The following is a 12,897-nucleotide window of genomic DNA, read 5'->3' as shown; positions in this document are numbered from 1 at the left end:
CCTCACCCGAGTGTCCAGGAATCTCCTAATTAGGTAGCTAATGAATATGCTAATTTTTGCCTACTCACTTGTATAAGAGGAACTTTGCACTCAGCTAAACCCCATGGAGTGAGAGGAAACCAGGAGGCTTTAAGTCCTGCAGCTTCCAATTTAACCAGAGCAGCTCCAGAAAAATCCTTTTTGTCTTCTAAAATCTCCTAAGAGGGGATCTGAGTTTGGAGCCATAGTGTACTAGCAGGTTCTACATTTTGAGATGTAGAACTGCACTGTTCAATATGGCAGCCACAAGCCATGAATGGATATTTCAATTTTAATTTAAATTACTTAAAATTAAATAAAATTACCCTTGGCCAGCCGAAACCGGTTTGGCTCAGTGGATAGAGCGTCGGCCTACGGACTGAAGGGTCCCGGGTTCGATTCCGGTCAAGGGCATGTACCTTGGTTGCGGCACATCCCCAGTAGGGGGTGTGCAGGAGGCAGCTGATCGATGTTTCTAACTCTCTATCCCTCTCCCTTCCTCTCCGTAAAAAATCAATGAAATATATTTTTTTAAAAAAAATTACCCTTGGCCAGTGTGGCTCAGTTGGTTGGAGTGTCATCCCATACACCAAAAGGTTGCAGGTTCATTCCTTGTCTGCATGTAGAGGAGGCAACGGATTATTGGTCTACCTACCTATCTATATCTATCTTTCTATCTATCTTCTCTCTCCGTCCCAACCTCCCTCTAAAAAAATAATTTTTTAATTAAATAAAATTAAAAATCAGTCCCTCAGTCACACTAGCTACATTTAAAATGCTTGATACTCACATGTGGCTATTGACTACCATATTGGATAGTTCGGACATAGAACATTTTCATCATTGCAGAAAGCTCGGTTAGTGCTGAAAAGTGATGAGTGGAGGCAGTCATCTGTGTTTTGTGCTCCTTTGAGAGAAATGTCAGGATTTAGATCAACTTTGAGAGGGAGGCTAGGAAGACACGAGGCTTTGGGAGCCTTGAGTAATGAGCATTTTGTATTTTTGAGGTTAGAACAGTGGTAAGGGGGAAGGATAACTGCAAGCTAAAACAAAATTTGGTGCTTTTTACCCCCCTTCTACCTGCCAGACGCATAGTCTGCACAAAAATCACTAAGATTGCCAGAAACCTGGAGAAATTATTGCTTTTATTTTTTCAGAAATATAAATTAATCCCATTAAGTTTCTCCCCATTAGTTGAGTGAGTGGCTTCAGTTGGAGTCTGAAAGGTAAGGGGACTCTTGTTTGTTGTTCTTTTGTTGTTGTTTTCCTTTGTTGTTTTATTTTGTTTTTAGATCTGGACTCTTGAGATTTGTGAATTCTGTTTATTTTTACCCTTTGGTTTCTGTAGCCTCCTATGGAGTACTATCAAAGAGAAACAAAGCTGGACACTTGTTAAAGACAGCAAGATAGATTTCATTCAGACTAGTGTAGTAGGGAAGAAAGACTCCAGCATAAATTGAGCTCAACTTTGCTGAATCAAAAGTTGGGAGCCTTTTTAAACACTGGGGTATGCTAGGTGTTAGGTAGGGAATTGGTCATTGTGATGCAGGCTTCTGTTTTACTAATTGGTGCTTATCAAAATTAGACTCCTGTCCTCCCACAGAGACAGGGAGACAAAGGCCCTATCCTTCCTGGTGATTACATTTCAAGAGATTGTTCCTAAATCCTTGAGAAAGAAATTTCTGGGTTGTAGAAGGATTTCCTCTTAAGGATCAGAGAAAGGATTTATAACTGCAAATTTATTCTAAAGTAAATGGTCTAAGAAAAATGAGGTCAGGGGCCTATAGTCAGGTTTTGGCTAAAAGAAACAGTAAATTCTTTTGCAGCATTGAACTTTCTTGGCCATGCATTTTAAGGGGGCTGGTTATCATCTTAGGGCAGCCGTGGGCAAACTACGGCCCTCGGTCCGGATCCGGCCCGTTCGGCTGTTCTATCCGACCCGCGGAGCCGAAAGAGCGGAGGGTTCTCTTGCTCTCCCCTCCGCTCCTTTACTTTGAATTTATATTAGTTCACACAAACACTCCATCCATGCTTTTGTTCCGGCCCTCCGGTCCAGTTTAAGAACCCATTGTGGCCCTCGAGTCAAAAAGTTTGCCCACCCCTGTGGACCTAGGGACATGACCTTGAGCTGATAGACATTGTGCTAGAATTTGGTCATGTCCTTAATGCCTGTGTTGGGGGTGGGGGTAGGATGGATTCCTTTGTGCTGAGAACTTGCATTTCTCAGTAGCTGGATAAAATTTTATATTCAGAATTTCATGACTTGGGCATTTTGGGGTAATGATAGACTGGAATTTAATCTGATCTTGGGTAGGGAAAAAGGGCCTTTAATGAAAGAGAATAAGGCACAGTTTGGGGACCTGATACAAATAGGGAAGCAGTCAGGAAAGTGACTTTCAGGATCTGAGAAGCAACTTGGTTTTTTTGTGATTTAAGTCCAAGATGAATGGTATGGACCAGAGTAATCCAGAGGAAGGCGAGAGATCTTTGTTAATATCTAAGAAAGCTTCTTGAAAGAGGAATCTGTCCAGGAAAGCCTTGAGAGGTGATGGGTGGGCTTTTCTTGATTTAGCATTTTATTGTATTTCCATGAAACCTCATTTAATTTCCCCAGAAATAAATTATAATCTCATGATTCATTTATTTACTTGAAATATCTTATTTTTCTTTAAAGACACTGCCCAAAGTTGGTATTTCTCTCACTTTTTGACTCTTGATTGGTTTTCAAACAGAGCTCTTCAGTATAACAAATTCTAAAGAAGCCTCCGTGTTTTTGCACAGTCAGTTCCTCTGTCCAAAATACCTTCTCATGCTCTCTACCACACACACCTTCAGGGAATTGTTTATCCTTCAAAACCCAGCTGAAGTACCATGTTTTCTTTGCTCCCACACTACAGTACTCTTCATTTTTCCTCTTATATTATAACTCTTACTCTGTTTGTTGTAATTAGTTTGTACTCTTAACCCCATAGTGCAGTCTCTGGCCCATAGAAGATACCTAATGTTCTGTAAATAGGTGTGGTTAAATATAATAAGCTCTCAAATGTGTTTTCCCGTGTTAAGAATTCAGCTATCTTATGTGCATAGGTACAGTATATATTTTGTTAATTGAATTTTTATTTGTTCTTAGATGTCACTAAGAGGATCTGCGCCAGTGACAATTGTACCTCTTCCTGGAGAGCAAGTACAGGTTCAGGGGGTCATCCAGACAGCTCAGTCTTCTGTAATTCACCCACCACACGTGCAAACGGTACAGAAATTCAAAGACTTAGTGGTTGAGAGAGGGGACTTTTATACCCTGAGTCTTCAGACACATTGAAGTTGTATAGTTGCTATATTACAAACCAACATATAAAGTCAAGGAAATTAAACAAACAAATGAAGCAAATAGAAAAGTTTTAGAATTTCTAGTTTCATGTATATACTATCTGGTGAAAATAGAAGATAATTTTGGGGGAAATTATTGCTTAGAACTTAAGGAAATTAATTTCTTAAGGGAAAGCACCTTTTTTAAAAATCTCAGTAGTGGTATCTATCCTTCACAAAAATGAGAATTCTGAAGGAAAGGTGTTAATATTGGCACTCATCTTATAAAGTAAGAAAGTACCTACTTTATGCTTTATGGAGGTCAGATAAAAGAAAGTTCTCTCTTAGTAGAGGAAAGTTCTTACTTACATCTACCTTCATATTAACACCTGACAACAGTAGGAAGGAAAGAACCATCCTGGGCTCCTGTTCTTTCTTCCTATTTTATCTTCTGGCTCCTGTGAATCCCATAATGCCTTTGGACATCTCTCATTTTTAGAAGCAGCTGTCCTAGAAGAAATGCTCATTTTCCCTTCTGAATATATGGTGTCTGGCAATGTTGTCAGCTCTAGAGCTGCATTTTTATGTGGTTTTTGTACATGAAAGGTGGCTGCTGATTGTATTTTTGAGTTTTTGTATGAAGGTTTTACTTTTACTTGCTAGTGCTGTCATTAAAGAGAAACACTTAATCTTAGTCTTAGAAATTATTTTCTTACTTGAGTTCAGTGGGAGGCTTTGGAGTAAACTTAGGGACAGTGAAAACAGTTAAAGGTTTAGATTAGAAATGGTATATCCGACATGCTTAAGGAAACAAAAAAGTGAGATTTTTCTTAATCTAATCATTACATTGTTATTATTTGTTACTCTTACTAGTTTTTAATCATTATAGGTTGTGACCAGTTCTTTTCTATCAAAAAAATAAGATTTAATATAAGATATAAATAAGTAGTTGTACAGTAGAACTTGTATTTAACTATTATAACATGTAAAACAAGCTTCTCTGGAAAGTTAAGATCTAAGTCTAAATAATTAGGGAAGACTTTCTATAGATAGTAAATTTGTTATGTCCTTTCTAGAAGCCTGTTTGGATTATTTATTTTTTAAATGAAGGGGAAGTGAGATGTAATGATGCAAATTTGGACAAGTGTTGGGAAATTTAATACACTTTAAAAATTGAAAAAAACTTGTTTTTTTAATTGTAGATATTATTGTAAGTTAAAACTTGCATATGATTATTGTGTTGACATCGTTTTAAAGGATTTGTTACTAATACTAGTTAACATTTAATGTGTGCTTGCTGTGTACCATGCACTAAGTGCTTTACATGTATTACTAACTCATTAGATTTTTTTTTAAATAAATCTTTATTCAGATTATTACAATCGTTTCTCCTTTTTCCCCCCATAACTCCCCTCCACCCGGTTGCCACCCCACCTTCTGCCCTTACCTCCCCCGCACTGTCCTCATCCATGGGTGTATGATTTTTGTCCAGTCTCTTCCTGAACCCCCCTATACCCCTTTCCCCCTGAGAATTATCCGTCCACTCCCTTTCTATGCCCCTGATTCTATTATATTCACCAGGTTATTCTGTTCTTCAGGTTTTTAATTCACTTGATTTTTAGGTTCACTTGTTGATAGATATGTATTTGTTGTTCATAATTTTTATCTTTACTTTTTTCTTCTTCCTCTTCTTTAAGAATACCTTTCAGCATTTCATATAATACTGGTTTGGTGGTGATGAACTCCTTTAGCTTTTTCTTATCTGTGAAGCTCTTTATCTGACCTTACATTCTGAATGATAGCTTTGCTGGGTAGAGTAATCTTGGTTGTAGGTTCTTGCTATTCATCACTTTGAATATTTCTAGCCACTCCCGTCTGGCCTGCATAGTTTCTGTTGAGAAATCAGCCGACAATCCTATCGGTGCTCCCTTCTAGGATATTCTTGAAGAGCCTTATAACCATGGTTTTGAATTCTATATCCAGTCGTTTGTTTTCCTCCATTTCTTTCATTTGTGATCTGTTTCTTTGTCTCCGTATTTTCATTGCTTCCCTGAGTTGGTAGGGTAGCTTTGTGTGCTAGGTTTCCTATATGGCCCAGTGGGTCGGCCTTCCCAGTTAACCTGAGGTGGATACTCTTGGTGCACCCCTTTGTGGATTGTGTGTACAGCCTTGTTGTACTTAAGTCTTGATTGTTGTTGGTATCACTGGGAGGAATTGACCTCCAGGCCAGTTGGCTGTGAGGATCAGCTGTGTCTACGCTGGGAGAATTTCGGTGCTGGAGACAGCCTTATAGGATTAGACTTGCCAAATTGCAAAAGCCTCTGTGCTCAGCTTGGATGGGGTGGAGTCTCAGGGCAGAGCAGACAGTCTTGGCCTCCCATCAGCCTTGCCCTTGGGCGCGTGGGCCTCCAGACCTCTGCCTTCCCCGGCTCCCGAGTCTCCGCCTGAGAGTCCAGATTACCCCCGCAAAAGCGTGGGTCTCCAGGGGCTCACCTGGAACTGGAGTTCAGTGCATTCAGAACTCAGTGCAGTCAGGAGCTTCCGACTCCCTTCCACTAGGGAAAGCCTGTGGCAACCTCTGCAGTCTTTGTGCGCACTGGCGCGCGTGCCTCCAGACCTCTGCCTTCCCTGGCTCCCGAGCCTCTGCCCGAGAGTCCAGATTCCCCCCTCTCCCCCCCGTAAGAGCGTGGGTCTCCAAGGGCTCGCCTGGAACTGGGGTTCAGTGCAGTCAGAACTGGGGTTCAGTGCAGTCAGGAGCTTCCGACTCCCTTCTGCTAGGGAAAGCCTGTGGCAACCTCTGCCATCTTTGTGCTCACTGGCGCACGCGCCTCCAGACCCCTGCCCTCCGGGGCTCCCCCGGGGCTCCAAGTCTCGAGGTGCCTTTCTCTCTACCTGACAGTCCAGACTCCCCCTTTATGAGCCTGGGTCCACGGGGTTTCGCCTGGAACTGGGGTTCAGTGCAGTCGGAACTGGGGTTCAGTGCAGTTGGGGGCTTCCTTCCCCCTCCCACCAGAGAAAGTCAGCCAGGCTCTCAGCCGCCCTTCCTCTCTGGGCACAGAAAGCCCCTTTGCCGTACCTCCAATTCTCTGTGAGCTTTTCTCTTTCCTTTTAGTTGTAGAATTTCCACTCAGCCAGCTTTCCTGTGGTTCTGGATGGTGTCCGTTCTGTCTTTTAGTTGTAGTTTTGAAATTGTTGTGCAAGGCAGCAGTTTAGGTGCTTACTTATGCCGCCATCTTGGTTTCTCTCTCATTAGATTTTTTTAAGTAGCACATGTTTATACCTGCCCTTGCCAGTGACCTCCATCTTGCTAAATCTAATGATCTGTTTTCAGTACTTGTTTTACTTTACTTGTTAGCATCATTTGACATGGTTGATCATTGTTTCCTCCTCAGTACACTATTTTCTCTACTTTTCCAAGGACATCTCACTCACTGAATCTTCCTCCTACCCCACTGATGGCTTGTTCTGTTTCATTTGCTGGTTCCTCCCCTTTTTCCCGTTAATATTCCTGGATTTTGTTCTTGGTCCTCTTCTCTATATTTTTCCATGATTGAGCTCATCTAGTTTTAATGGCTTTAAGGACTATCTAAAGATCTGTGACTTCCAAATTTATATGTAGCCCATACTTGTTCCCTGACTCACAGGTTTTTGCACATTCAGCAATCTCCTCAATGTCATTATCTAATAGTGAGATATTAGTTGGATATTAAATAGTATTTCAAAATTAATATGTCCAAAATCCAAGTCAGAGAGCATGTTTAAAAAAACACCTCTGAGTAATGTGCAACAGTATAGAAATAGGGTGGAGATAAGAGATTGGTCTTTACAACTTTAGTAAAGTAGTATTGCTTTATTTTGGGATAGACATTCTTCTTAGTTCTGAGCTAGTTGCACTGTATGTTCCCTTAATTAGTCTGGCTTCTTGGAAATAAATGTTCTCCTTTTCCATTTCCTTTTGTTTCTTTCTTTTAGGCCTTAGATTAATTGACAAGTAAATTTGGGTAGCAGGAGACAAATCACTGTTTCTAAAAGTAAAAATTAAATTCTTTTCCACCTGCATTGTTCATCATAGTAAAACTAGTTCTGTTTTTTAGGTATCGTCTTTATCAGAAAGTGAAGAATCTCAGGACTCATCTGATAGCATCGGCTCCTCACAGAAAGCCCACGGGATCCTAGCAAGGCGTCCATCTTATAGGTGAGTCCTTTCATATCAAACCATGCGTGTGCTATAATACCAAATGATTTCAAGTGGTGCTGTGTAAAAACAAACTATATAAAGAGGGAGCATGTGTGTATATAAGAAGGGGATTATTAAAGCAGATTGGAGCCAGATTATAAAGGGCCCAAGTTGCTGTGCTAAAGAAGAATTTAGACCTATCTTTTGAAAAAGTATTAGATTTCCACATTTACCTTTACAGAGTTAACTTTAATAGCAATATGAAAGGAGGACTCTAGATTTTAGGAATTTTAAATTCCTAACTCTGGGCCTCTGTTCCTTTTGTGTCCCTTTGCTGAAATACATTATTCTACATTCTGCATAACTCCTTCATATACTTGAGTCCCCACTTCCTCCTGGAAGCTTCTCTGATCTAATTACCTTCTCTCCAACTCTCCCCCTACCCCGAGACTTTAGGTTAAGTCTTTCTTCTGTGGCACCCTTTTACTGACCCTCTTTTACAGTACTTATTAATTTCAGAGAGAGGAGGGGAGAGTTACAAGCACCAATGATGAGAGAGAATCATTGTTTGGTTCCTCTGCAAGCCCATTCTGGGGATGGAGCCCCCAACCCGAGCATGTGCCCTGACCAGGAATTGAACTATGATCTCCTGGTTCATCAGTCAACAGTCAGTGCTCCACCACTGAGTTATACTGGCCAGGCAAGAAATCCAGTTTATTTAAGGCATGGCCCATGTAATATTTTTTCTGATCCAAGGGCCTAGCAAAGTGACAATACAAGATTAATATCAGTAATTGTTGAATGAATGGAAAACTGGAAGTAGTACAACTAACTGACAGAAGGCTGTTGAAATAATATGGGTGATTTCAATGGGAAGTGGAATAGTTTTGGAGTGGGTGTATTTGAGACAGTTTGTGGTAGAACTGATAGAACTAATGACAAGATGATGGATAGGAGGAACAGGAGACAGGATGAAACCCTGTGTTTGAAACAGAAACAGATGTATTAAGATTTTTGTTAATATTGATTTTTCTAGAGAGAGAGAAACATCAGTGATAGAAACATCAACATCAATTGGCTGCCTTCTGCATGCCCCCTACTGGGGATCAAGCCCTAAACCCGGTGACTTCCTGGTGCATAGGTCAACACTCAGCCACTGAGCCCCTCCAGGCTGCAGTAAGATGTTTGATATTATGAGAGAACTACATGTATGGTGTAGTCATTCCTGCCTGGTGGAAATGAGTGGGAAATACTTCATAAAAGATGTCATTTAGATCACCAGCAATCTGATAAATTTTGTGAGATACAAGGTGGGAAAAGAGCTTTTTAGGCTGAGGGAAATGTAATCAAACGTAGATTGTGTGATAAGAAAGAGATTGGCCTGTTCTGAAAATTGGAAATTTAAGGTGCAGGGAGGAAGCAGAGGTTTATAAAAAAAAAAAAAAGGTAAACTGGAATCAGCTTACTTAGAACCTTGTTACAAAATGGAAATAAATATACGAGGCAAAAACACGTAAGACAGGAATGGTCTGTTAGTTTGCAAATTCAACCTTGGATACAGAGGGCAAAGAGAGACCAAACAAAGAGGCAGACCACTCCACATTAGTAGGTGGGTGGGAGGTTTAATAAGCAAGGGAACGTCTTAAGAGGCTTTTCTTAAGTGGCTGCACAATGAGTAGATCTTCAACCTGCCCACCAGAATCTTGAAAGTTTTTTTTTTTTCTCAATATGAGGCTTTTATTATACATCTTTATAGTTTCACAAACAAGTGTGACAAGTCATTCGGCATCTCAGTGTTTCTATAGCTGGACAACTTAGATCTTATTCATCAGCCTGCTGAACTTCCTTTTTCAGAAACATAGATACCATCCAAAAATTTTCTGATATCCTTGTTTTTAACTGATGTGGCTTGCACAAAGCAGCTGAATTTGACACAAGTTCAGTGTCATTTCCTTCAAGAATCAACTCACCTTTCTGGGCTTGAGATACTGAACAAGCAAACTCATCCAAACTCTGCGAATGTATTTTTCGCCCCCAAGATTCCTAATTTCAACAAGAGAACCATTCTCCTGAATAATGACGTCGATGGGAAAGTGAGTGTACATAGACCTCATCATGTAACGGAAGTCCCGTGTAACACCCTTGATCATGTTCTGTGCGAACTGTGGCCAGTTCCTTTCTATTTTCCCACCATTTGTCAACCTGGAGCCTCTTTTTCTTTCCAAGGAGACTGAGCTCTACATTGATGTGGTTGAAGTCCCTCTGCAGGGTGCCTCTGGGGCCCTTCACAATAACTGCATCCCTTCAGAGTGATGTCCACAGTCTGCTGAGAATGGTCTTCATCCTCGCAGTAGATGCGGCAAAGAGCTCTTGAAAGTTTATGTAGGGGCCTGAACTGAGTTCAGTCACATATACCATTACTTATGAGTGATCACCAGCCAAACTGCTCTGAGTTCAGCTTGTGGCTGCTATAGTTTGTTCCTGTTTAAAGGCATCTGTATACCAGGTGTCGGCAGGAATTCCCCTCATTCCCTCTCTACAGGCCTCAGGGGCCACCACAGGTACAGGGATGGGAACATTTGGAGGACCTATATATTCTACAGAGTAGCACCCACATTTCTAGAAACATAGGGCTGGCAGGCACAGTGCTCCTCTGCTGCAAATAAATGTGCCACTTACTCACAGTGGAGGTTTGAGCCATGGCAGAGGTGAAATGAAATGTATTCTTGAAACCCACCTGTAGATAGGAAAGGAAGTGCTTACCATGATATGTTGTTCCTTTGTGAGAGGCTCTACCTGGAGGAAAGCTGTGTACACTGCTAGGAGCTGTTGATCTATAGGGGTGTATTGGGTTTCTGCCCATTTCCAGAGCCGGGACCAATATCGTAGGGGTACTCTCACGTTCTGTTGTCTCTACCACAGTGCTCAAACCCGTATCCTACAGTGTCACAGACACATCTAACTCATAGGGTCGCCCTGCTTGAGAGATACACAGATAAGCTAGTATTTTTTTAAAATATATTTTATTGATTTTTTACAGAGAGGAAGGGAGAAGGATAGAGAGTTAGAAACATTGATGAGAGAAACATCAATCAGCTGCCTCCTGCACACCTACCTGGTATGTGCCCGCAACCAAGGTACATGCCCTTGACTGGAATCGAACCTGGGACCTTTCAGTCCGCAGGCCAATGCTCTATCCACTGAGCCAAACCGGTTAGGGCTTCGCTAGTATTTTTACCTTCTCAAAGGTGGCTTGCTGCTCTGATTCCCAGTCCCACGTGTGCTTTTCTTCACCGGCTGTATGAGGGAGAGAGAAGCACTGTCCCAGGTAGGAATAAAGGCCTCAAAATCTCCAAATTCCTACAAAGGCTTGTGTCTCTTTCTAGTTCTTAGGAGTTGAATAGGGTATCAATAACAGTTCCTGGGACAATGCACATCTTACCCAACCAAACAACTCCCAGAAACTACACAGTGGTGCCTGAGCCTTGAAATTTCTGCAGGTTCATTGCCCATCCTCTCTCTCACAGATATTCCAACAAAGTCTGCACAGTGGCCTGAAGAAGTCTTCATATGTGAACATTATATCATAGTGTAATGGGCCTATTTCACATCAGGCACAGATCTTGGGCTACCATTCATGACACATATGAGGCTGGATAAGCACTTGAAAGGTTCATTATTGCCTCTCATGTGAAGGCAAATTGATTGCTCTTAGCTATCAGAAACCTGTACTTGTCAGTCATTTCCATGAATCTCCTTGAAGATGAAGCACTTTTGCAAAAACTTCAGAGTTAAAACAGTAATTATAAATGACAAAATACTTAAAAATGTTCATGGTTAAAGATCTCATTGAGCATTCATTATAATACAGTTGATAAGGAACTTTGGTTATTTTTGTGATATACAATTAGGATTGATGACATAATAACAGGACATATCAATTTTAGGAATTTAATACAAATATAGCCTAAAGAAGTTTAGTATCAACTGTTATTTGACAATGCTACCATGTAATTTAACTTGTCAAATAAGTTTAATTAGTTTAACATCTCTCTCACAGAGAGAAAGAACACATCTTTTGAGATGCAACAGGGACCCTCTGGAAAATCCCAAAGTTAGTTCAAGATCAACAAGACTTCATTTAGATAATTTATTTTTGAGAAGTTTATTAAAGTTATTAAAATGCTTTTTTAAAATTAATTAATTAATTAATTAATTTGGTTAATCCTCACCTGGGAATATTTTTTCCATTGATTTTTAGAGAGGGCAAAAGGGAGAGAGACACACATCAATTGGCTGCCTCCTACATGTGCTTCAACTAGACAGGGGGTTTAGCCTGCAACCCAGGCACGTGCCCTTGAATGGGAATCAAACCTGTGACCTTTCAGTGTGCGGGCTTATGCTCTAACCCTGAGCAACACCAGTCAGGGCTCAAAATGTTTTAGAACACTTGATTAAATAGGATCATAGGTCACTGTGAAACAATACTTATCTGCTTAACCAGAGTGACAAAAGACTTCAAAGGCAAAATATAGGAAATAACATTTTATTTTATTTATTTTTAATACATTTCTATTGATTTCAGAGAGGGAGAAAGAGATAGAAACATCAGTGATTAGAGAGAATCATTGATCAGCTGCCTCCTGCACATCCCCTACTGAGGATCAAGCCTGCAACCCAGGCATGTGCCCTTGACTGGAATCAAATCCAGGACCGATTGGTCCACAGGCCAGTGCTCTATCCACTGAGCCAAACCAGCTAGGGCAATAACATAGTTATTTTTAAAAACCTTAACTCTTTTAATAGAGAACACTCCATTTTTTAAAGAATAATCAACCAAAGGACTTGTATGCATGCATATAAGCCTCACCAATGGACACAGACATCAGGGGTGTGAGGGCATGATTGGGGGGGGGGGTGTTGGGGAAGGTAATGGGGGGATAAGGACACATATGTAATACCTTAGTCAATAAAGAAATTTTTTTAAAAAGTAATCAAAGACCTGCTAAAGGCATTTTGTTAAACTCAGAATCTTTTGCTTACTAGGCAGATTATTTAAAAGGTAAAGAACAACCTTTCACAGTCTTATCAAGAACAGACCAATAAGACCAGCATGGCTGCAGGCAAGTGTGAGTGAGTGTGTAGGCTGGCATCTGCTAATCAGTGTGGGAACCGCAGGCAGGCAGTTTGGGCGATCCTGATGGAGGAACTGCGGAGCTGCTCTCTGCTTGAGATTGGAGAGCAGACCTTTTTGGAGGCTTGGCAGGGAAGCGGCCATGTCCTAGCACCCCTACGCCACATACAGGCACCCAAAACCCCACCGCTGGGACCCAATGCCCCCAGACCCAGGGGAGGGTTGTAGCAAACCAGTATCCTGATTGGTTTGGCCCCTGGAG

General features: G+C 41.1%; 1 protein-coding gene and 1 pseudogene across 8 annotated transcripts in view; one reads left to right on the top strand and one right to left on the bottom strand.

Annotated features, from left to right (window-relative positions):
• ATF1 (activating transcription factor 1) overlaps positions 1-12,897 on the top strand; it is an 81,981-nt gene that overhangs the window by 44,147 nt on the left and 24,937 nt on the right. For 4 of the 7 annotated variants that reach the window (XM_080662806.1, XM_080662804.1, XM_080662802.1 and 1 more), the window contains one exon: positions 7,419-7,519. Coding sequence is in view for 5 of the 7 variants with exons in the window: in XM_080662804.1 (XP_080518930.1) it covers positions 7,419-7,519 (101 nt within the window). In the remaining 2 variants the exon portion in view is untranslated. Of the gene's footprint in view, positions 1-3,148; positions 3,269-7,418; positions 7,520-12,897 lie in introns of all 7 variants that reach the window. The other 3 variants (XM_080662800.1, XM_080662803.1, XM_080662801.1) reach the window with 1 other exon arrangement.
• Positions 9,323-9,919, bottom strand: LOC308243324 (large ribosomal subunit protein uL6-like; annotated as a pseudogene). Its single transcript has one exon. The product of its transcript is annotated as a large ribosomal subunit protein uL6-like (transcript).

This window comes from Plecotus auritus (assembly GCF_963455305.1).
Source record: "Plecotus auritus genome assembly, chromosome: 3".
NCBI classification, from domain to species: Eukaryota; Metazoa; Chordata; class Mammalia; order Chiroptera; family Vespertilionidae; genus Plecotus; species Plecotus auritus.
The sequence above is the reverse complement of the archived record's forward strand: the minus strand, read 5'-3'. Positions and strand labels throughout refer to the sequence as shown.